Source organism: Salmo salar, chromosome ssa10 (genome assembly GCF_905237065.1).
Source record: "Salmo salar chromosome ssa10, Ssal_v3.1, whole genome shotgun sequence".
In the NCBI taxonomy this organism is placed as follows: Eukaryota; Metazoa; Chordata; class Actinopteri; order Salmoniformes; family Salmonidae; genus Salmo; species Salmo salar.
In genome coordinates this window covers 121,873,786-121,898,664 of record NC_059451.1, presented here as the reverse complement: position 1 = coordinate 121,898,664, position 24,879 = coordinate 121,873,786, and the positions used below count along the sequence as shown (strand labels likewise).

At 42.8% G+C, this 24,879-nt stretch overlaps 1 protein-coding gene across 3 annotated transcripts in view; it reads left to right on the top strand.

The window, feature by feature from the left end:
- The window catches only part of LOC106561766 (cingulin-like protein 1), a 42,709-nt gene that overhangs the window by 6,270 nt on the left and 11,560 nt on the right, over positions 1 to 24,879 (top strand). For 2 of the 3 annotated variants that reach the window (XM_045688629.1, XM_045688630.1), the window contains exons 3-14: positions 439 to 554; positions 7,203 to 7,308; positions 7,499 to 7,594; positions 8,032 to 8,180; positions 8,416 to 8,560; positions 15,167 to 15,379; positions 15,493 to 15,600; positions 18,764 to 18,862; positions 19,083 to 19,187; positions 19,362 to 19,514; positions 20,588 to 20,758; positions 21,631 to 21,783. In XM_045688629.1, coding sequence (XP_045544585.1) covers positions 439 to 554; positions 7,203 to 7,308; positions 7,499 to 7,594; positions 8,032 to 8,180; positions 8,416 to 8,560; positions 15,167 to 15,379; positions 15,493 to 15,600; positions 18,764 to 18,862; positions 19,083 to 19,187; positions 19,362 to 19,514; positions 20,588 to 20,758; positions 21,631 to 21,783 — 1,614 coding nt within the window. The remainder of the gene's footprint in view (positions 1 to 438; positions 555 to 7,202; positions 7,309 to 7,498; positions 7,595 to 8,031; positions 8,181 to 8,415; positions 8,561 to 15,166; positions 15,380 to 15,492; positions 15,601 to 18,763; positions 18,863 to 19,082; positions 19,188 to 19,361; positions 19,515 to 20,587; positions 20,759 to 21,630; positions 21,784 to 24,879) is intronic. The other variant, XM_045688631.1, reaches the window with a different exon arrangement.

Here is a 24,879-nt window from a genome sequence, read left to right as displayed (position 1 = left end):
TATTCGAATGAGCTCCGCCCCTAAACAATTTTGTATTGTAATCCAATTTGTTTTCGGAGGCGGAGTTCATTGGAATAATGCCCAGTGTGCTTTGCAAGTGTTCATTTTTACATTTTGGTAATTTTAGCAGAGGTTCTTAATACACCATAGTGCCAACAGACATCTGCTACCAATGCAGCAGATTTGGGGTGATAGGAGGCCACAAAACTGTGACCTGCTATAAATTTATTAAATTTTTTTATAGAAAAGTGTTTTGAAAATACTAATTTCAGTTCTCGAAAGTATTTTGTTTGTTACAGAATATATTGTACTGTAGTTCAGGCCAGAGAAATACAGATTGTAACTGGAATAGGCTTATTTTTTTTTTTTTTAAATAGCTTTAACATGAAACGCTGCCCGTCTGTGTGGATACACCTTGATATTGTTTTGTGTTACCAGGTCATCACTCCAGATCTTTTGAAAGGTCAGAGGGGTCTGCAGCAGGTCTCAACTGAACCACAACGACCAAATGAAGACACCACTAGACAGATACTGTTCACTTACCTCAACGATGGGTAAATTACACTTGGAATAGCTCACCCACGATTTAGTTTTCATGATTCTCTACTCGTTTAACCTTTTGAGTTGTTGACACAACCTCTTGGCAAGATGCCAGCGAGACTTGAGGGTCGGCATCGATTCTGATCCCATTCCGATTAGGAAAAATTTGAATTTTCAGTTCACATTTGAATGACTTCTATTCTTATCCCAAGTGACTATTACACATTTCTCGGATTTAACCTTTAACGATATGACGGAGAGAATGTGAACGAGATCTGTTACTTTCTGGTAAAGGATTGCTGTTACATCTCTCTCACTCTCTCACTCACTCACTCACTCACTCACTCACTCACTCACTCACTCACTCACTCACTCACTCACTCACTCACTCACTCACTCACTCCAGCAATGCAGAGTATGATGAACACAGTGCCAAAAGCAGAATATCGCTTTTATCTCCTCACCAATAATAGTAATACAAACTGGCAGAAATGTTGAATACTTTGAAGACACAAACCCCCCCCCCCCCAAAAAAAACGATTTGATATAACACGCTGAAACGTTAGAAGATAAAACATCAGACAGATCTAGTCTTGAAAGAATATGAGGAAGCCTAGAAATTGAGGCTCTGTTAGGCACTGGATTGTGTAGCACAAGCAAAATCAATTATAGCCTTCATTATCTTCCACACAGTATCTATATGACTGGTATGTTGTATGGTATCTATATGACTGGTATATTGTTCTGTACGGTATCTATATGACTGGTATGTTGTACGGTATCTATATGACTGGTATGTTGTATGGTAGTTATATGACTGGTATGTTGTTCTGTATGGTATCTATATGACTGGTATGTTGTTCTGTACAGTATCTATAGGACTGGTATGTTGTTCTGTACAGTATCTATATGACTGGTATGTTGTATGGTATCTATATGACTGGTATATTGTTCTGTACGGTATCTATATGACTGGTATGTTGTATGGTATCTATATGACTGGTATGTTGTTCTGTATGGTATCTATATGACTGGTATGTTGTTCTGTACAGTATCTATATGACTGGTATGTTGTTCTGTACGGTATCTATATGACTGGTATGTTGTTCTGTATGGTATCTATATGACTGGTATGTTGTTCTGTACAGTATCTATATGACTGGTATGTTGTATGGTAGTTATATGACTGGTATGTTGTATGGTATCTATATGACTGGTATGTTGTTCTGTACAGTATCTATATGACTGGTATGTTGTATGGTATCTATATGACTGGTATGTTGTTCTGTACGGTATCTATATGACTGGTATGTTGTTCTGTACGGTATCTATATGACTGGTATGTTGTATGGTATCTATATGACTGGTATGTTGTATGGTATCTATATGACTGGTATGTTGTACGGTATCTATATGACTGGTATGTTGTTCTGTATGGTATCTATATGACTGGTATGTTGTTCTGTACGGTATCTATATGACTGGTATGTTGTTCTGTATGGTATCTATATGACTGGTATGTTGTATGGTATCTATATGACTGGTATGTTGTTCTGTATGGTATCTATATGACTGGTATGTTGTTCTGTACAGTATCTATATGACTGGTATGTTGTATGGTAGTTATATGACTGGTATGTTGTATGGTATCTATATGACTGGTATGTTGTATGGTATCTATATGACTGGTATGTTGTTCTGTACAGTATCTATAGGACTGGTATGTTGTATGGTATCTATATGACTGGTATGTTGTATGGTATCTATATGACTGGTATGTTGTTCTGTACAGTATCTATATGACTGGTATGTTGTATGGTATCTATATGACTGGTATGTTGTTCTGTACGGTATCTATATGACTGGTATGTTGTATGGTATCTATATGACTGGTATGTTGTTCTGTACGGTATCTATATGACTGGTATGTTGTTCTGTACGGTATCTATATGACTGGTATGTTGTATGGTATCTATATGACTGGTATGTTGTTCTGTACGGTATCTATATGACTGGTATGTTGTTCTGTACGGTATCTATATGACTGGTATGTTGTATGGTATCTATATGACTGGTATGTTGTTCTGTATGGTATCTATATGACTGGTATGTTGTTCTGTACGGTATCTATATGACTGGTATGTTGTTCTGTATGGTATCTATATGACTGGTATATTGTTCTGTACGGTATCTATATGACTGGTATGTTGTTCTGTACGGTATCTATATGACTGGTATGTTGTATGGTATCTATATGACTGGTATGTTGTATGGTATCTATATGACTGGTATGTTGTTCTGTACGGTATCTATAGGACTGGTATGTTGTACGGTATCTATATGACTGGTATGTTGTATGGTATCTATATGACTGGTATGTTGTTCTGTACGGTATCTATAGGACTGGTATGTTGTATGGTATCTATATGACTGGTATGTTGTATGGTATCTATATGACTGGTATATTGTTCTGTACGGTATCTATATCACTGGTATGTTGTTCTGTACGGTATCTATATCACTGGTATGTTGTTCTGTACGGTATCTATATGACTGGTATGTTGTATGGTATCTATATGACTGGTATGTTGTTCTGTACGGTATCTATATGACTGGTATGTTGTTCTGTACAGTATCTATAGGACTGGTATGTTGTTCTGTACAGTATCTATATGACTGGTATGTTGTTCTGTACAGTATCTATATGACTGGTATGTTGTTCTGTACAGTATCTATATGACTGGTATGTTGTTCTGTACAGTATCTATATGACTGGTATGTTGTATGGTATCTATATGACTGGTATGTTGTACGGTATCTATATGACTGGTATGTTGTTCTGTATGGTATCTATATGACTGGTATGTTGTTCTGTACAGTATCTATATGACTGGTATGTTGTATGGTATCTATATGACTGGTATGTTGTACGGTATCTATATGACTGGTATGTTGTTCTGTATGGTATCTATATGACTGGTATGTTGTTCTGTACGGTATCTATATGACTGGTATGTTGTATGGTATCTATATGACTGGTATGTTGTTCTGTACGGTATCTATATGACTGGTATGTTGTTCTGTACAGTATCTATATGACTGGTATGTTGTTCTGTACAGTATCTATATGACTGGTATGTTGTATGGTATCTATATGACTGGTATGTTGTATGGTATCTATATGACTGGTATGTTGTATGGTATCTATATGACTGGTATGTTGTACGGTATCTATATGACTGGTATGTTGTTCTGTACAGTATCTATATGACTGGTATGTTGTACGGTATCTATATGACTGGTATGTTGTGTGGTATCTATATGACTGGTATGTTGTTCTGTACAGTATCTATATGACTGGTATGTTGTACGGTATCTATATGACTGGTATGTTGTTCTGTACGGTATCTATATGACTGGTATGTTGTATGGTATCTATATGACTGGTATGTTGTTCTGTACAGTATCTATATGACTGGTATGTTGTATGGTATCTATATGACTGGTATGTTGTTCTGTACAGTATCTATATGACTGGTATGTTGTTCTGTACAGTATCTATATGACTGGTATGTTGTATGGTATCTATATGACTGGTATGTTGTATGGTATCTATATGACTGGTATGTTGTTCTGTACAGTATCTATATGACTGGTATGTTGTACGGTATCTATATGACTGGTATGTTGTGTGGTATCTATATGACTGGTATGTTGTTCTGTACAGTATCTATATGACTGGTATGTTGTACGGTATCTATATGACTGGTATGTTGTATGGTATCTATATGACTGGTATGTTGTTCTGTATGGTATCTATATGACTGGTATGTTGTTCTGTACAGTATCTATATGACTGGTATGTTGTTCTGTACGGTATCTATATGACTGGTATGTTGTATGGTATCTATATGACTGGTATGTTGTATGGTATCTATATGACTGGTATGTTGTTCTGTACAGTATCTATATGACTGGTATGTTGTATGGTATCTATATGACTGGTATGTTGTTCTGTACAGTATCTATATGACTGGTATGTTGTACGGTATCTATATGACTGGTATGTTGTATGGTATCTATATGACTGGTATGTTGTATGGTATCTATATGACTGGTATGTTGTTCTGTACAGTATCTATATGACTGGTATGTTGTATGGTATCTATATGACTGGTATGTTGTATGGTATCTATATGACTGGTATGTTGTTCTGTACGGTATCTATATGACTGGTATGTTGTTCTGTACGGTATCTATATGACTGGTATGTTGTTCTGTATGGTATCTATATGACTGGTATGTTGTATGGGATCTATATGACTGGTATGTTGTTCTGTACGGTATCTATATGACTGGTATGTTGTTCTGTACGGTATCTATATGACTGGTATGTTGTATGGTATCTATATGACTGGTATGTTGTTCTGTACGTTATCTATATGACTGGTATGTTGTTCTGTACGGTATCTATATGACTGGTATGTTGTTCTGTACGGTATCTATATGACTGGTATGTTGTTCTGTACAGTATCTATATGACTGGTATATTGTTCTGTACAGTATCTATATGACTGGTATGTTGTTCTGTACGGTATCTATAGGACTGGTATGTTGTACGGTATCTATATGACTGGTATGTTGTATGGTATCTATATGACTGGTATGTTGTTCTGTACGGTATCTATATGACTGGTATATTGTTCTGTACAGTATCTATATGACTGGTATGTTGTTCTGTACGGTATCTATAGGACTGGTATGTTGTACGGTATCTATATGACTGGTATGTTGTATGGTATCTATATGACTGGTATGTTGTTCTGTACGGTATCTATATGACTGGTATGTTGTATGGTATCTATATGACTGGTATGTTGTATGGTATCTATATGACTGGTATGTTGTATGGTATCTATATGACTGGTATGTTGTACGGTATCTATATGACTGGTATGTTGTTCTGTACAGTATCTATATGACTGGTATGTTGTACGGTATCTATATGACTGGTATGTTGTGTGGTATCTATATGACTGGTATGTTGTTCTGTACAGTATCTATATGACTGGTATGTTGTACGGTATCTATATGACTGGTATGTTGTTCTGTACGGTATCTATATGACTGGTATGTTGTATGGTATCTATATGACTGGTATGTTGTTCTGTACAGTATCTATATGACTGGTATGTTGTATGGTATCTATATGACTGGTATGTTGTTCTGTACAGTATCTATATGACTGGTATGTTGTTCTGTACAGTATCTATATGACTGGTATGTTGTATGGTATCTATATGACTGGTATGTTGTATGGTATCTATATGACTGGTATGTTGTTCTGTACAGTATCTATATGACTGGTATGTTGTACGGTATCTATATGACTGGTATGTTGTGTGGTATCTATATGACTGGTATGTTGTTCTGTACAGTATCTATATGACTGGTATGTTGTACGGTATCTATATGACTGGTATGTTGTATGGTATCTATATGACTGGTATGTTGTTCTGTATGGTATCTATATGACTGGTATGTTGTTCTGTACAGTATCTATATGACTGGTATGTTGTTCTGTACGGTATCTATATGACTGGTATGTTGTATGGTATCTATATGACTGGTATGTTGTATGGTATCTATATGACTGGTATGTTGTTCTGTACAGTATCTATATGACTGGTATGTTGTATGGTATCTATATGACTGGTATGTTGTTCTGTACAGTATCTATATGACTGGTATGTTGTACGGTATCTATATGACTGGTATGTTGTATGGTATCTATATGACTGGTATGTTGTATGGTATCTATATGACTGGTATGTTGTTCTGTACAGTATCTATATGACTGGTATGTTGTATGGTATCTATATGACTGGTATGTTGTATGGTATCTATATGACTGGTATGTTGTTCTGTACGGTATCTATATGACTGGTATGTTGTTCTGTACGGTATCTATATGACTGGTATGTTGTTCTGTATGGTATCTATATGACTGGTATGTTGTATGGGATCTATATGACTGGTATGTTGTTCTGTATGGTATCTATATGACTGGTATGTTGTTCTGTACGGTATCTATATGACTGGTATGTTGTTCTGTACGGTATCTATATGACTGGTATGTTGTATGGTATCTATATGACTGGTATGTTGTTCTGTACGTTATCTATATGACTGGTATGTTGTTCTGTACGGTATCTATATGACTGGTATGTTGTTCTGTACGGTATCTATATGACTGGTATGTTGTTCTGTACAGTATCTATATGACTGGTATATTGTTCTGTACAGTATCTATATGACTGGTATGTTGTTCTGTACGGTATCTATAGGACTGGTATGTTGTACGGTATCTATATGACTGGTATGTTGTATGGTATCTATATGACTGGTATGTTGTTCTGTACGGTATCTATATGACTGGTATATTGTTCTGTACAGTATCTATATGACTGGTATGTTGTTCTGTACGGTATCTATAGGACTGGTATGTTGTACGGTATCTATATGACTGGTATGTTGTATGGTATCTATATGACTGGTATGTTGTTCTGTACGGTATCTATATGACTGGTATGTTGTACGGTATCTATATGACTGCGGTATGCTTGTGAACTCAGTGTGATTGGTTGTCGTTATTCCCTCAGGACCACTGATTTATCCTCCACCACTCAGAAGAAGGTGAACCTGGTGTTTGACAGAATCAACCAACTGAAGTGGAAGACTTTAGAGAACGTGGAGGAGGAGATCACGGTGAGGCTCGTTGGAGATGACTTGGCCGGCTCTATCCACCCCGAAACACACGTTGTTAAAGTAGCCCATGTAAAACTGAAGGGTTTCTAATGAGTGAATGTTATTGGGCGTGTGTGCGTGTGTGTGTGTGTGTGTGTGTGTGTGTGTGTGTGTGTGTGTGTGTGTGTGTGTGTGTGTCCTAACCCTGCAGGATTATGCTGCAGAGGCCAAGGAGCTACAGCAGAAAGGAGCAGAACTGGAGAGAGAGGTGTCAAAGCTGAAGACACAGTTGGAGCATAAGACCAAGGTAAAGTAGTTCCACTGTGGTGGTTGTCATTAGGACGGACAACGGGGTATATAATATAATAATATATAATATAATATATAATATAACCAAAATGAGTTGATTCTTATGAGTGAGTGTTTCTGTTTCAATCTGTTTTCTTCCATTTTGGTAGCTAATGAACATAACCAACATAACATTTTCACATTTCCATTTTAGTCATTTAGCAGACGCTCTTATCCAGAGCGACTTACAGTAGTGAATACATACATTTCATACATTCCCCCCCCCCGTACTGGTCCCCCCTGTGGGAATCGAACCCACAACCCTGGCGTTGCAAACACCATGCTCTACCAACTGGGGCACACAGGGACCCGGGACATAGAACTTGTAATTGACATCATACTGTGTAAATCCTTCACGGCTAAACGATAACACTGGGGACTCTGTGTGTCCTGTAGAATGGTAGAACTCTAGCGGAGGCATGTGAGAGGGCCCAGACGGACATGAAGACTGTTCAGGAGGAACTGAACAGGAGACAGGAGGAACTCTCCACGCTACGGGATAGGCTGGCTGGGATGGAGGCGGAGCTTGAACTTGTCATAGACGAGTAAGGCCCCGGAAAGACCTTCTGTGGAGATTCGAGAGGATCTCTGAACCTGTCGTTGTGAATTGTGAAAATTACCACTTGAAGAACAATTTCTGATTTCTCTGGTCTGATTCTCTCTGGTTTCTCTGGCTTATGTTACTAGTGCAGGTCAGAATGTGAGGTGGTCTGTATATTTGAGTACATGATTCAGCCTAGTGACCTTTTTTTCTCAAGATAAAAGGTGTATGTTCCTCAGGCTAGTCCAGGTGAAGGCAGAGAGAGATCATGGCCGTACAGAGATGAAGGACCTTCAGCTGCAGCTGTCAGAGATGCATGATGAGCTGGACCAGGCTAAGAACACAACACGGGCAGAAAGCACAGAGAAAGAGCTCCTTCTGAAGGTAAGGAACAGATTGTGAGAGAACTTGGTTCATTCTCATTCTTCCACAATATTTTGAATTCAGAATATTCCCATGATTCCTCCCATTTTGTACACTGCTGCTACTCGCTGTTTATTATCTATGCATAGTCACTTCACCCCTACCTACATGTACAGATTACCTCAACTAACCTGTACCCCTGCACATTGACTGTAGCGGTACCCCCTGTATATAGCCTCCACATTGACTATTTACCGGTACCCCCTGTATATAGTCTCCACATTGACTCTGTACCGGTACCCCCTGTATATAGTCTCCACATTGTCTCTGTACCGTAACACCCTGTATATAGCCTCCACATTAACTCTGTACCGGTACCCCCTGTATATAGCCTCCACATTGACTCTGTACCGGTACCTCCTGTATATAGCCTCTACATTGACTCTGTACCGGTACCCCCTGTATATAGCCTCCACATTGACTCTGTACCGGTACCCCCTGTATATAGCCTCCACATTGACTCTGTACCGGTACCCCCTGTATATAACCTCCACATTGACTCTGTACCGGTACCCCCTGTATATAGTCTCCACATTGACTCTGTACCGGTACCCCCCTGTATATAGCCTCCACATTGACTCTGTACCGGTACCCCCCTGTATATAGCCTCCACATTGACTCTGTACCGGTACCCCCTGTATATAGCCTCCACATTGACTCTGTACCGTGCACCCCCTGTATATAGCCTCCACATTGACTCTGTACCGGTACCTCCTGTATATAGCCTCCACATTGACTCTGTACCAGTACCCCCTGTATATAGCCTCCACATTGACTCTGTACCGTAACACCCTGTATATAGCCTCCACATTGACTCTGTACCGGTACCTCCTGTATAGAGCCTCCACATTGACTCTGTACCGGTACCTCCTGTATATAACCTCCACATTGACTCTGTATCGGTACCCCCTGTATATAGCCTCCACATTGACTCTGTACCGGTACCCCCTGTATATAGTCTCCACATTGACTCTGTACCGGTACCCCCTGTATATAGCCTCCACATTGACTCTGTACCGGTGGCCCCTGTATTTAGCCTCCACATTGACTCTGTACCGGTACCTCCTGTATATAGCCTCCACATTGACTCTGTACCGGTACCCCCTGTATATAGCCTCCACATTGACTCTGTACCGGTACCCCCTGTATATAGCCTCCACATTGACTCTGTACCGGTACCCCCTGTATATAGCCTCCACATTGACTCTGTACCGGTACCCCCTGTATATAGCCTCCACATTGACTCTGTACCGGTACCCCCTGTATATAGCCTCCACATTGACTCTGTACCGTAACACCCTGTATATAGCCTCCACATTGACTCTGTACCGGTACCCCCTGTATATAGCCTCCACATTGACTCTGTACCGGTACCCCCTGTATATAGCCTCCACATTGACTCTGTACCGGTACCCCCTGTATATAGCCTCCACATTGACTCTGTACCGGTACCCCCTGTATATAGCCTCCACATTGACTCTGTACCGGTACCCCCTGTATATAGCCTCCACATTGACTCTGTATCGGTACCCCCTGTATATAGCCTCCACATTGACTCTGTACCGGTACCCCCTGTATATAGCCTCCACATTGACTCTGTACCAGTACCCCCTGTATATAGCCTCCACATTGACTCTGTACCGGTACCCCCTGTATATAGCCTCCACATTGACTCTGTACCGGTACCCCCTGTATATAGCCTCCACATTGACTCTGTACCGGTACCCCCTGTATATAGCCTCCACATTGACTCTGTACCGGTACCCCCCCTGTATATAGCCTCCACATTGACTCTGTACCGTAACACCCTGTATATAGCCTCCACATTGACTCTGTACCGTAACACCCTGTATATAGCCTCCACATTGACTCTGTACCGGTACACCCTGTATATAGCCTCCACATTGACTCTGTACCGGTACACCCTGTATATAGCCTCCACATTGACTCTGTACCGGTACCCCCTGTATATAGCCTCCACATTGACTCTGTACCGGTACCCCCTGTATATAGCCTCCACATTGACTCTGTACCGGTCACCCTGTATATAGCCTCCACATTGACTCTGTACCGGTACCCCTGTATATAGCCTCCACATTGACTCTGTACCGGTACCCCCTGTATCTAGCCTCCACATTGACTCTGTACCGGTACCCCCTGTATATAGCCTCCACATTGACTCTGTACCGGTACACCCTGTATATAGCCTCCACATTGACTCTGTACCGGTACCCCCTGTATATAGCCTCCACATTGACTCTGTACCGGTACCCCCTGTATATTGCCTCCACATTGACTCTGTACCGGTACACCCTGTATATAGCCTCCACATTGACTCTGTACCGGTACCCCCTGTATATAGCCTCCACATTGACTCTGTACCGGTACCCCCTGTATATAGCCTCCACATTGACTCTGTACCGGTACCACCTATATATAGCCTCCACATTGACTCTGTACCGGTACCCCCTGTATATAGCCTCCACATTGACTCTGTACCGGTACCCCCTGTATTTAGCCTCCACATTGACTCTGTACCGGTACCCCCTGTATATAGCCTCCACATTGACTCTGTACCGTAACACCCTGTATATAGCCTCCACATTGACTCTGTACCGGTACCCCCTGTATATAGCCTCCACATTGACTCTGTACCGGTACCCCTGTATATAGCCTCCACATTGACTCTGTACCGGTACCCCCTGTATATAGCCTCCACATTGACCCTGTACCGTAATACCCTGTATATAGCCTCCACATTGACTCTGTACCGGTACACCCTGTATATAGCCTCCACATTGACTCTGTACCGGTACCCCCCTGTATATAGCCTCCACATTGACTCTGTACCGTAACACCCTGTATATAGCCTCCACATTGACTCTGTACCGTAACACCCTGTATATAGCCTCCACATTGACTCTGTACCGGTACACCCTGTATATAGCCTCCACATTGACTCTGTACCGGTACACCCTGTATATAGCCTCCACATTGACTCTGTACCGGTACCCCCTGTATATAGCCTCCACATTGACTCTGTACCGGTACCCCCTGTATATAGCCTCCACATTGACTCTGTACCGGTACACCCTGTATATAGCCTCCACATTGACTCTGTACCGGTACCCCCTGTATATAGCCTCCACATTGACTCTGTACCGGTACCCCCTGTATCTAGCCTCCACATTGACTCTGTACCGGTACCCCCTGTATATAGCCTCCACATTGACTCTGTACCGGTACACCCTGTATATAGCCTCCACATTGACTCTGTACCGGTACCCCCTGTATATAGCCTCCACATTGACTCTGTACCGGTACCCCCTGTATATTGCCTCCACATTGACTCTGTACCGGTACACCCTGTATATAGCCTCCACATTGACTCTGTACCGGTACCCCCTGTATATAGCCTCCACATTGACTCTGTACCGGTACCCCCTGTATATAGCCTCCACATTGACTCTGTACCGGTACCACCTGTATATAGCCTCCACATTGACTCTGTACCGGTACCACCTGTATATAGCCTCCACATTGACTCTGTACCGGTACCCCCCTGTATATAGCCTCCACATTGACTCTGTACCGGTACCCCCTGTATTTAGCCTCCACATTGACTCTGTACCGGTACCCCCTGTATATAGCCTCCACATTGACTCTGTACCGTAACACCCTGTATATAGCCTCCACATTGACTCTGTACCGGTACCCCCTGTATATAGCCTCCACATTGACTCTGTACTGGTACCCCTGTATATAGCCTCCACATTGACTCTGTACCGGTACCCCCTGTATATAGCCTCCACATTGACTCTGTACCGGTGGCCCCTGTATATAGCCTCCACATTGACTCTGTACCGGTACCCCCTGTATATAGCCTCCACATTGACTCTGTACCGGTACCCCCTGTACATAGCCTCCACATTGACTCTGTACCGGTACCCCCTGTATATAGCCTCCACATTGACTCTGTACTGGTACCCCTTGTATATAGCCTCCACATTGACTCTGTACCGGTACCCCCTGTATATAGCCTCCACATTGACTCTGTACCAGTAGCCCCTGTATATAGCCTCCACATTGACTCTGTACCGGTACACCCTGTATATAGCCTCCACATTGACTCTGTACCGGTACCCCCTGTATATAGCCTCCACATTGACTCTGTACCGGTACCCCCTGTATCTAGCCTCCACATTGACTCTGTACCGGTACCCCCTGTATATAGCCTCCACATTGACTCTGTACCGGTACACCCTGTATATAGCCTCCACATTGACTCTGTACCGGTACCCCCTGTATATAGCCTCCACATTGACTCTGTACCGGTACCCCCTGTATATTGCCTCCACATTGACTCTGTACCGGTACACCCTGTATATAGCCTCCACATTGACTCTGTACCGGTACCCCCTGTATATAGCCTCCACATTGACTCTGTACCGGTACCCCCTGTATATAGCCTCCACATTGACTCTGTACCGGTACCACCTGTATATAGCCTCCACATTGACTCTGTACCGGTACCACCTGTATATAGCCTCCACATTGACTCTGTACCGGTACCCCCTGTATATAGCCTCCACATTGACTCTGTACCGGTACCCCCTGTATTTAGCCTCCACATTGACTCTGTACCGGTACCCCCTGTATATAGCCTCCACATTGACTCTGTACCGTAACACCCTGTATATAGCCTCCACATTGACTCTGTACCGGTACCCCCTGTATATAGCCTCCACATTGACTCTGTACTGGTACCCCTGTATATAGCCTCCACATTGACTCTGTACCGGTACCCCCTGTATATAGCCTCCACATTGACTCTGTACCGGTGGCCCCTGTATATAGCCTCCACATTGACTCTGTACCGGTACCCCCTGTATATAGCCTCCACATTGACTCTGTACCGGTACCCCCTGTACATAGCCTCCACATTGACTCTGTACCGGTACCCCCTGTATATAGCCTCCACATTGACTCTGTACTGGTACCCCTTGTATATAGCCTCCACATTGACTCTGTACCGGTACCCCCTGTATATAGCCTCCACATTGACTCTGTACCAGTAGCCCCTGTATATAGCCTCCACATTGACTCTGTACTGGTACCCCTGTATATAGCCTCCACATTGACTCTGTACCGGTACCCCCTGTATATAGCCTCCACATTGATTCTGTACCGGTGGCCCCTGTATATAGCCTCCACATTGACTCTGTACCGGTACCCCCTGTATATAGCCTCCACATTGACTCTGTACCGGTACCCCCTGTATATAGCCTCCACATTGACTCTGTACCGGTACCTCCTGTATATAGCCTCCACATTAACTCTGTACCGTAACACCCTGTATATAGCCTCCACATTGACTCTGTACCGGTGCCCCCTGTATATAGCCTCCACATTGACTCTGTACTGGTACCCCTTGTATATAGCCTCCACATTGACTCTGTACCAGTACCCCCTGTATATAGCCTCCACATTGACTCTGTACCAGTACCTCCTGTATATAGCCTCCACATTGACTCTGTACCGTAACACCCTGTATATAGCCTCCACATTGACTCTGTACCGTAACACCCTGTATATAGCCTCCACATTGACTCTGTACCGTAACACCCTGTATATAGCCTCCACATTGACTCTGTACCGGTACCCCCTGTATATAGCCTCCACATTGACTCTGTACCGGTACCTCCTGTATTTAGCCTCGTTATTGTTGTTGTGTTACTTTTTATTATTACTTTTTATTTTAGTTTACTTGGTAAATATGTTCTTGTTCTTGAACTGCACTGTTGGTTAAGGGCTTGTAAGTAAGCATTTCACGGTAAAGTCTACACTTGTATTCGTCTCATGTGACAAATAAAGTTTGATTTTACATTTACATTTACATTTAAGTCATTTAGCAGACGCTCTTATCCAGAGCGACTAACAAATTGGTGGATTCACCTTATAATATCCAGTGGAACAACCACTTTACAATAGTGCATCTAAATCTTTTAAGGGGGGGTTAGAAGGATTACTTTATCCTATCCCAGGTATTCCTTAAAGAGGTGGGGTTTCAGGTGTCTCCGGAAGGTGGTGATTGACTCCGCTGTCCTGGCGTCGTGAGGGAGCTTGTTCCACCATTGGGGTGCCAGAGCAGCGAACAGTTTTGACTGGGCTGAGCGGGAACTGTGCTTCCTCAGAGGTAGGGAGGCGAGCAGGCCAGAGGTGGATGAACGCAGTGCCCTTGTCTGGGTGTAGGGCCTGATCAGAGCCTGAAGGTACGGAGGTGCCGTTCCCCTCACAGCTCCGTAGGCAAGCACCATGGTCTTGTAGCGGATGCGAGCTTCAACAGGAAGCCAGTGGAGAGAGTGTATAGTCCATATAGAGTGTATACTGCGTATATTCTTCCACATATTAGATGTGTTTTCTACTCTAGAAGAGAGGAAGAAGGTCACTTTATTGTCCATTGTCACAGGGAAACGGTAATGAATATTAGGATGGCTCTGAAGCACAGAGTTCGAGTCTGAACTACTGGATTCTAGAAGTTAACTGAGTGGATGTGTCTGTTTTTAGGATCTGGCTCAGCTGCGGTTGGACTTCCAGGAGCTCATTCAGGTGCAGGAGGAGCAGGAGGAGGTGCTACACTGGAGGGAGAGGGAGCTGACCGCCCTGAAGGGAGCGCTGAAGGAGGAGGTGGAGAGTCATGACAAGGAGCTGGGCATTATGAAGGAGGTGTACGACAAGGAGGTGCAGAAGCTACGAGAGGAGGTGGAGGAGGTGAAAGAGGTAATTGATGAGTTGAATTTGAATATCCCAGTAGCTTAAGAGCATAACTTAATGTTCCACTAAACATATTGTATCTGTTGTGTGTGTTCTAAGTCCCTCTGTCTCCCTGTCAGAGTAACACCGTGCTGGGCCAGGAGAAGAGGGAGGTGGAGGAGGAGAGAGGGGAGGCCCGGGGCCAGGTGAAGGAGCAGATCCAAGAGATAGAGGAGCTTAGGGGACAGGTACTAGGGAATTATGTACTACAGTACCCATAATGCTATACTACAGTACCCATAATGCTGTAATACAATACCCATAATGATGTACTACAGTACCCATAATGATGTACTACAATACCCATAATGATGTACTACAATACCCATAATGATGTACTACAGTACCCATAATGATGTACTACAATATCCATAATGCTGTACTACAGTACCCATAATGCTGTACTACAGTCCCCATAATGATGTACTACAATATCCATAATGCTATACTACAGTCCCCATAATGATGTACTACAATATCCATAATGCTATACTACAGTATCCATAATGCTGTACTACAATATCCATAATGCTGTACTACAATATCCATAATGCTATACTACAGTACCCATAATGCTATACTACAGTACCCATAATGCTCTGTACAACGTGTCCAGGTAACATATCAGGGCCCGTATTCATAAAATATCTCTGAGTATGAGTGCTGATGTAGGATCAGGTCCCATTTAATCTCATTCATTAGGATATAAATGGAAAAACGGATCCTAGATCAGCAGTCCTACTAAGTCACTAACCCTGATTCAGATGACCATCCTACCCATGCTAGATTACAGAGACATCATTTATAGATCGGCAGGTAAGGGTGCTCTCGAGTGGCTAGATGTTCTTTACCATTCTGCCATCAGATTTGCCACCAATGTTCCTTATAGGACACATCACTGCACTCTATACTCCTCTGTAAACTGGTCATCTCTGTATACCCGTCGCAAGACCCACTGGTTGATGCTTATCTATAAAACCCTCTTAGGCCTCACTCCCCCCTATCTGAGATATCATCCTCATCCTCCACATACAACACCCGTTCTGCCAGTCACATTCTGTTAAAGGTCCCCAAGGCGAACACATCCCTGGGTCGCTCCTCTTTTCAGTTCGCTGCAGCTAGCGACTGGAACGAGCTGCAACAAACACTCAAACTGGACAGTTTTATCTCAATCTCTTCATTCAAAGACTCAATCATGGACACTCTTACTGACAGTTGTGGCTGCTTTGTGTGATGTATTGTTGTCTCTACCTTCTTGCCCTTTGTGCTGTTGTCTGTGCCCAATAACATTTGTACCATGTTTTGTGCATGTTGTGTTGCTACCATGTTGTGTTGCTACCGTGTTGTTGTCATGCTGTGTTGTTGTCTTAGGTCTCTCTTTATGTGGTGTTGTCTCTCTCTCTTGTTGTGATGTGTGTTTTTGTCCTATATTTATATTGTATTTATTTATTGTTAATCCCAGGCCCCTGTCCCCGCAGGAGGCTTTTTAACCTTCTGGTAGGCCGTCATTGTAAATAAGAATGTGTTCTTAACTGACTTGCCTAGTTAAATAAAGGTTAAATATAAATAAATAAACTTGGTCTCAGACAAAACATATTATATTTGACTAAAATCCATGCCACTCCCTTTTAGTATGACATGTTACTTTGTTAGGTTACATTACATTGGCCTACGTAAATCCGGGACACTAAAATTACGATGATATGTTACCTTTGGCATAACAGTAGGTTACTTAAGGCAAAAACTTAAAGACGGTGGTTGTTCGGGATGGATGTGTTGGCGTATAACGCGAATGTCTAGCAATCCAAAGGGTTGCATGTTTGAATCTCATCACGGACAACTTTGAAACGACTTACTACTTAGCATGTTAGCTAACACCAACCATAACCGTAACCCTATAACTTAGCATGTTAGCTAACGCCAACCATAACCGTGACCCTATAACTTAGCATGTTAGCTAACACCAACCATAACCTTAGCTAACATGCTAAGTTATAGGGTTAAGGTTATGGTTGGTTTTAGCTAAAATGCTAAGTTACAGGGTTAACACCAACCATAACCTTAACCCTATAACTTAGCACGTTAGCTAACGCCAACCATAACCGTAACCCTATAACCTAGCATGTTAGCAAACACCAACCATAACCTTAACCCTATAACTTAGCATGTTAGCAAACACCAACCATAACCTTAACCCTATAACCTAACTTAACCCTTTAACAACTCCTAACCCTAACCTTAACCTCTACACTGTAAAAAAATATATATATATTTAATTCAACTAATTGTTATTATTAAGTAACTAGTTTCACAGACTTTTTTTAGTTTACTCAAAGTGTTTCCAGAACTTAAAGTTTTTAGTTGGCCCAAACTTGAGAACTTAGGCTAGGGCCACCCACACATTCAAATAGAGATTTTAATACAAAGTCTTCAACTCACATTGACCATGTTCATAGTAATTATTATTCAACATGTCCTCACCTGGGATTTGAATTCACAACCTCTTGGTTCACAGTATTACTATCTTAGTGCTACGCCACCATGCCTGAGTCAATGACTGATTTCACCTGTATTCCTACACTTTACACTTCAAAGTAAATCTCAGACTTGTCAAAGGACACTCCCAATAAATAAATAAATAAATACAAAATTATTATAGTGATTAAGGAGTAACATTAAAACAGAAAACCCTGAAATAAGTCAATAAGTAAATCAAACCAATGACGACAGAATAGTCAGATTACTTGATAATTGACAAAGACTTGGTGGCATTGGAGGAAGATCAGAATACTGTGAATCAAGATGGTTGTGAGTTCAAATCCCAGATGACGACATGTTGAATAATAATTACTGCATCATCAAACATCCACAATGTTGTTGTGTGTGAAATATGTAAGTTGAAAACATTGTATGTTAATGGCACTGTGTGTCCCACTAACCTTGATTTTTCTCAAGCTTGGGCCCACTAAAAGTTGAGTAAACGAAAAATGTTAAGTTCAGGTAACACTTTGACTGAAAAGTTGAGTAAACTAAAAAATGGCCGTGGAACCAGTTACTAAATATATATATATATATATATATATATATATATATATTTTTTTTTTTACTGTGTAACCTAACGTAGCATATAATACTAAAGCAGTCAAACGTAATATATCATACTAAACGATCAAGACGTAGGATACTAAACGTTCTATATTGTGCAACCGCTATTACACTGGTAGCTTAATGTAAAGTAACATGTCATACTAAATGGTGGGGCACCGACTTCAGTAAATATAATACGTTTTGCTCTGAGACCAGGTTGTCCTGAAGCTAACATAATTGTGTCCCATCTCTACACTAACCCAGGTAGAGGAGCTGGAGAGCAAGGTGGACCAGCTCAACCTCGTCATCAAGGAGTCCAAAACTCTACAGAGACAGCTGGTGAAATGCGTAGAGCAACTCAAGGTAAGTAAGGAAGGAAGGAAGGAAGGAAGGAAGGAAGGAAGGAAGGAAGGAAGGAAGGAAGGAAGGAAGGAAGGAAGGAAGGAAGGAAGGAAGGAAGGACCTGGAGGGAAATATAGACTCTCAGTGAAGTAGAACATTCTTCAAAATGCATCATAAACTGAGTTTTTAGATGGAATGTATCTCCTACAGTAATAAATGAATAATAAATGTGTTTCCACAGCGAGAGAAGCAGCAGCTGGAGGGAACGCTAGCGGAGGTCAGGGAGAAGGAAGAGGAGATCAGCCAGGCAAACAAAGACCAACTAATAAAGCTGGAGAATGTACAGGTCAGCAACAAAAAAAAATGCTTCAAATAGGTTTGTTGTAATGTAGGTAAACAATTCTTCAAAACATATATTTCCAACTTGGACAACGTGTAGTTGTAGGAGTTGTAATTCTTCTGCGTAGTTTCGCCACACACTAACACAGTCCTTTTTGTCTGTGGTGCTTCCCTCTCACAGAGCGAGTTGACCCAGCTGAACCACCAGCACAGGGAGGTGAAGGAGAGGCTGAAGGAGGAGAGGAGAAGAACAGAAGAGCTGAGGAGGATGAAGAGCGATCTGGAGGAGGAGAGGAGACTGCAGAACAGCACTGTGGAGAAACTGCAGAGGGAGGTGAGAGAGGGGGAGGGATGGGTAGAGGAGGGAGGTGAGAGGTGAGAGGAGAGGAGGGGAGAGAGAGAGGGAGAGGGAGGGATGGGTAGACGAGAGAGGTGAGAGGAGGAGGAGAGAGAGGGAGGGAGGGATGAGTAGAGGAGGGAGGTGATCTGGAGGGGAGGAGACTGCAGAACAGCACTGTGGAGAAACTGCAGAGGGAGGTGAGAGAGGGGGAAGGATGGGTAGAGGAGGGAGGTGAGAGGAGAGGAGGGGAGAGAGAGGGAGAGGGAGGGATGGGTAGAGGAGGTGAGAAGAGGGGGAGAGGGAGAGGGAGGGATGGGTAGAGGAGGTGAGAGGAGGGAAGAGGAGGGGGGAGAGAGAGAGGGAGGGAGGGAGGGATGGGTAGAGGAGGGAGGTGATGTGGAGGAGGAGAGGAGACTGCAGAACAGCACTGTTGAGAAACTGCAGGAGGTGAGAGAGGGGGAGGGATGGGTAGAGGAGGGAGGTGAGAGGAGGGGAGAGAGGGAGGGATGGGTAGAGGAGGGAGGTGAGAGGAGGGGAGAGAGAGAGGGAGGGATGGGTAGAGGGAGGTGATCTGGAGGAGAGGAGACTGCAGAACAGCACTGTGGAGAAACTGCAGGAGGTGAGAGGAGGAGGGGATGGGGGGAGGGGAAAGGGAGTGAGGTGAACTGTAGGTCATATGCCACTGAGAAGAACATTGTGTTTCTATGAAGCAGACCAGTATCATTTGAATATTTATTTTCTTGTCTGCTGCTTGCTGGGTTTAGAAGTTATGATACTCATGAATTACACTAGAGTTCTCATCAGTGCAAATGATAGGCGTTGCATGAAAAACATCATCTATCATGTGGAGGGGAATGTTCAATGAACACCATTCAGTCTGTCTGACTCCTTCCACTCCCTCCCCCTCCCCCTCCTCTCTCTCCCCCTCCTCTCTCTCCCCCTCCTCTCTCTCCCCCTCCTCTCCCTCCCCCCCTCCTCTCCCTCCCTCCCCCCTCTCCCTCCCCCTCCCCCTCTCTCCCCCTCCCCCTCCTCTCTCCCCCCTCCCCCACCTCTCTCTCCCCCTCCAGATAAGTGCTAAGGTGGAGGAGTGTGAGGCGTCCACTGAGAAGCTCCAGCTGCAGGTTGATGAAGTCAGAAAGAAGAGCTACACAGAGCTGACTGAGCTCCAACAACAGCTGCAGGAAAAGGGACTGGACCTGGAGAAATCCCAACAGAATACTAGAAAACTGCAGGAAGAGGTGAGTTACCAATGGAGGGATCATAGTCTGTCTGATGATACTCTCTTTCTTTCTTTCTTTCTTTCTTTCTTTCTTTCTTTCTTTCTTTCTTTCTTTCTTTCTCTCCTCTCTTTCTTTCTCTCTCTTTCTCTCTCTCTCTCTCTCTCTCTCTCTCTCTCTCTCTCTCTTTCTCTCTCTCTATCCCTCTCTCACTCTCTCTGTCTATCTCTCTCTCACTCTCTCTCTCTCTCTCTCTCTCTCTCTCTCTCTCACGCTCTCTTTCTCTCTCTCTCACTCTCTCTCTCACTCTCTCTCTCTCTCTCTCACTCTCACTCTCTTTCTCACTCTCTCTCTCTTTCTCTCTTTCTCTCTCTCTCACTCTCTCTCTCTCCCTTTCACTCTCTATATCTCTTTCTCTCTCATTATATCTCTCTCTCTCATGCTTCAGAGAGAAGGAGCTAAGCAGTGAATCTAGAGTTGATAGGTTTATCAGGAGAGGAGACAGTAATGTAAAATGCAGCTGTAAATACATTGAGATGAAGGCTATTGAGATCCACAACCAGTTATATCATGGTTAATATGTTATGTGTGCATTAGCTTAGCATATAGCATTCCCTACCTGAACTTGGCTCTGTCTGGGCGTGAACCAGGCTCCTCTACCTCGCCAACACACTCGACCGCCCGCTTGCAAATGTATGAGCCGATTGAGCTACAGAAATTGAGTCTTATTTGATAGCTCCGTTGGCGACCTTTCAAGCTAGCCGTGGAGTTCTTAACTCCTGTGTGTGTGTGTGTGTGTGTGTGTGTGTGTGTGTGTGTGTGTGTGTGTGTGTGTGTGTGTGTGTGTGTGTGTGTGTGTGTGTGTGTGTGTGTGTGTGTGTGTGGTCGGTCAGCTGCTTCCCCTGGAGCAGGGTCTGGAGCGGGGTCGTAGAGAGTGGGAGGAGGCCCAGCAGAGATGCAGGCAGCTGGAGAGGAAGGTGGAGGAGCTGGAGGAGAGGAACGCACATGCCCAGGAGGACCACGCCCGACAGGTCAAACTCATTGAGGTACACACAACCTGACAGACTATAAATATGTACATTACACGCGTCTGAGATGCATTTCAAAATGTTGAATGTGATATGGATCTGTTGCGATATGGATCTCTTGCGATATGGATCTTTTACGATATGGATCTCTTGCGATATGGATCTTGCACATGTCAATATTGCGATTTTTGATATGAAACCACTTTAACTTCTATGGGCCACGTGGGACCCAAGCGACCCACCCACGGTTCACACTATTCAACAGTCAGTGAAAAATCAGAGCACCAAATTCGAAAAACAACAAAATGTCATAATTCAAATTTCTCAAACATACAACTATTTTACACCATTTTATAGATAAACATCTCCTGAATCGAACCACGTTGTCCGATTTCAAAAAGGCTTTACGGCGAAAACATAAAGTTAGATTATGTTAGGAGAGTACATAGACAAAACATTACACACAGCCATTTTCAATGCAAGGACAAGCGTCACCAAAAGCAGAAAACCAGCTAAAATTATGCACTAACGAGAGACCTTCACGACGAAAAGTTTAAAAAAAGTACTATTTACGTTTGTTCAAACATGTCAAACGTTGTATAGCATCAATCTTTAGGGCCATTTTAAGTTCAAAATTCAATAATATTCCAACCGATATATTGAAAAACATTTTGGAACGCAGGTATCTTCTAACGTGAACGCGCCCTGTGAACTGAAGTGTTTTTCTGGTCACCTGCTTACCAGCGTTCTCCTTCGGTCTGGGTTTACCGCAAAAAGGCTCAAACAACTTTCTAAGACTGTTGACATCTAGTGGAAGCCTTAGGAAGTGCTATTTGAGTCCTAACTCACTGTGTGTCAGAAAGGCAAGGACTTGAGAAAACTACAGGAACCAGAATTTCATTTCCTGGTTGGATTTCTCTCAGGTTGTTGCCTGCCATATGAGTTCTGTTATACTCACAGACATCATTCAAAGAGTTTTGGAAACTTTAGAGTGTTTTCTATCCAAATCTACTAATCATTCGCAAATATTTGACTCTGGGCTGGAGTATTAGGCTGTTTACTCTGGGCACGCTTTTCATCCAAAAGTGAAAATACTGCCCCCTAGCCCTAAAAGGTTATTAATTGTTTAGCTCTGGTGTGGAGGAGTGGCACACAGTCTGACAGGTCAAAGTCCTTGGAGGTACTATTACTGTGGGCCATATGTCCTATTCATACTACTGAGCCGAGACAAGCTGACCTGTGCAGACCTTTTACACATCCATCATAGTAGCGGGAACCGGGCTGGAAAGGATCGTGTAAAAAGAAACTATCACGGCAGTGTGATATGTTTTACCACAACCAGCCATCTGGTTTCTAAAAGCCATCCTGAGGGCATTCCCCCCCCCTCCAGCCCCCCCTTCCCTCCAGGCCCCCCCCCCCCGCAAGACAAAATACACTGTTGGTTTGGATGTTTCCCACTCTCTGACTCGTTGACATGTTTACCTCTTCAAATCCCTCTATTTCCACCTGCATGTCCTTGTAGAGATGAGAGGGGAGTGGAAAATCCCTCTATTTCCACCTGCATGTCCTTGTAGAGATGAGTGGGGAGTGGAAAAGTGCAGCAGTTGCTGATTACCACGGAGACTTACCGATAACTGCTGCTTGTGTCACTGATGGCAAAACATGTTGTCACCTGTACCAGTGACTCCACAGACCAGTCTATACAAGTCATGTCATAGCTAATAGAAAACAATATGAATGGTTATAAGATATGTCTTGACAGTGTTATTATTTAACCAGGCAAGTCTGTTAACCTCTATGGGCTAGGTGGGACGCTAGCGTGCCACCCGTGGTGCACTCCATCAACAGCAGGTGCATTTCAAGAGCGGCAAATTTGAATCCAAATAAATGTCAAAATTCAAATTTTTCAAACATACAACTATTTTACACCCTTTGAAAGATAAACATCTCCTTAATCTAACCACGTTTTACGATTTCAAAAAGGTTTTACGGCGAAAGCATAAATTTAGAGTATGTTAGGACAGTACATTTACAAGAGTTGTGTGTAATGTTTTGTCAATTCAAAGACAGGGTCACCAAAACCATAAAACCAGCTAAAATGATGCACTAACCTTTTACAATCTCCATCAGATGACACTCCTAGGACATTATGTTAGACAATGCATGCATTTTTAGTTCTATCAAGTTCATATTTATATCCAAAAACAGCGTTTTACTATGGCATTGATGTTGAGGAAATCGTTTCCCTCCAATAACCGGCAGTCAAGTCAGCGTCACAAATTAAATAATTAAAATTAGAAAACATTGGTAAAATATTATATTGTCATTTAAAGAATTATAGATTTACATCTCTTGAACGCAATCAACTTGCCAGATTTAAAAATAACCTTACTGGGAAATCACACTTTGCAATAATCTGAGCACTGCGCCCAGAAAAATACGCGTTGCGATACAGACTAGACGTCATGTTGGGGAGATCTAAAATCGAAAATACTATGTAAATAATCCAATACCTTTGATTCTCTTCATCAGATGTCACTTCCAGGTATCACAGGTCCATAACGAATGTAGTTTTGTTCAAAAAAGCTCATCATTTATGTCCAAAAATCTCCGTCTTGTTAGCACATGATCTAAGCCAGCCGGACTTCTCGTCATGAACGAGGGGAAAAAATATATTTACGTTCGTTCAAACATGTCAAACGTTGTATAGCATAAATCATTAGGGCCTTTTTAACCAGAACATGAATAATATTCAAGGTGGACGAATGCATACTCTTTTATAACGTATTGGAACGAGGGTACCCAACATGAACTCGCGCGCAAGGTGTCTAATGGGACATCATCGTTCCATGGCTCTTGTTCGGTCAGATCTCCCTCCAGAAGACTCAAAACACTTTGTAAAGGCTGGTGACATCTAGTGGAAGCAATAGGAAGTGCCAAAATATTCCTCAGCCCCTGTGTTTTTCAATGGGATAGGTTTAAAGGTAATACAACACATCAGGTATCCACTTCCTGTCAGAAAATGTCTCAGGGTTTTGCCTGCCAAATGAGTTCTGTTATACTCACAGACACCATTCAAACAGTTTTAGAAACTTTAGAGTGTTTTCTATCCAT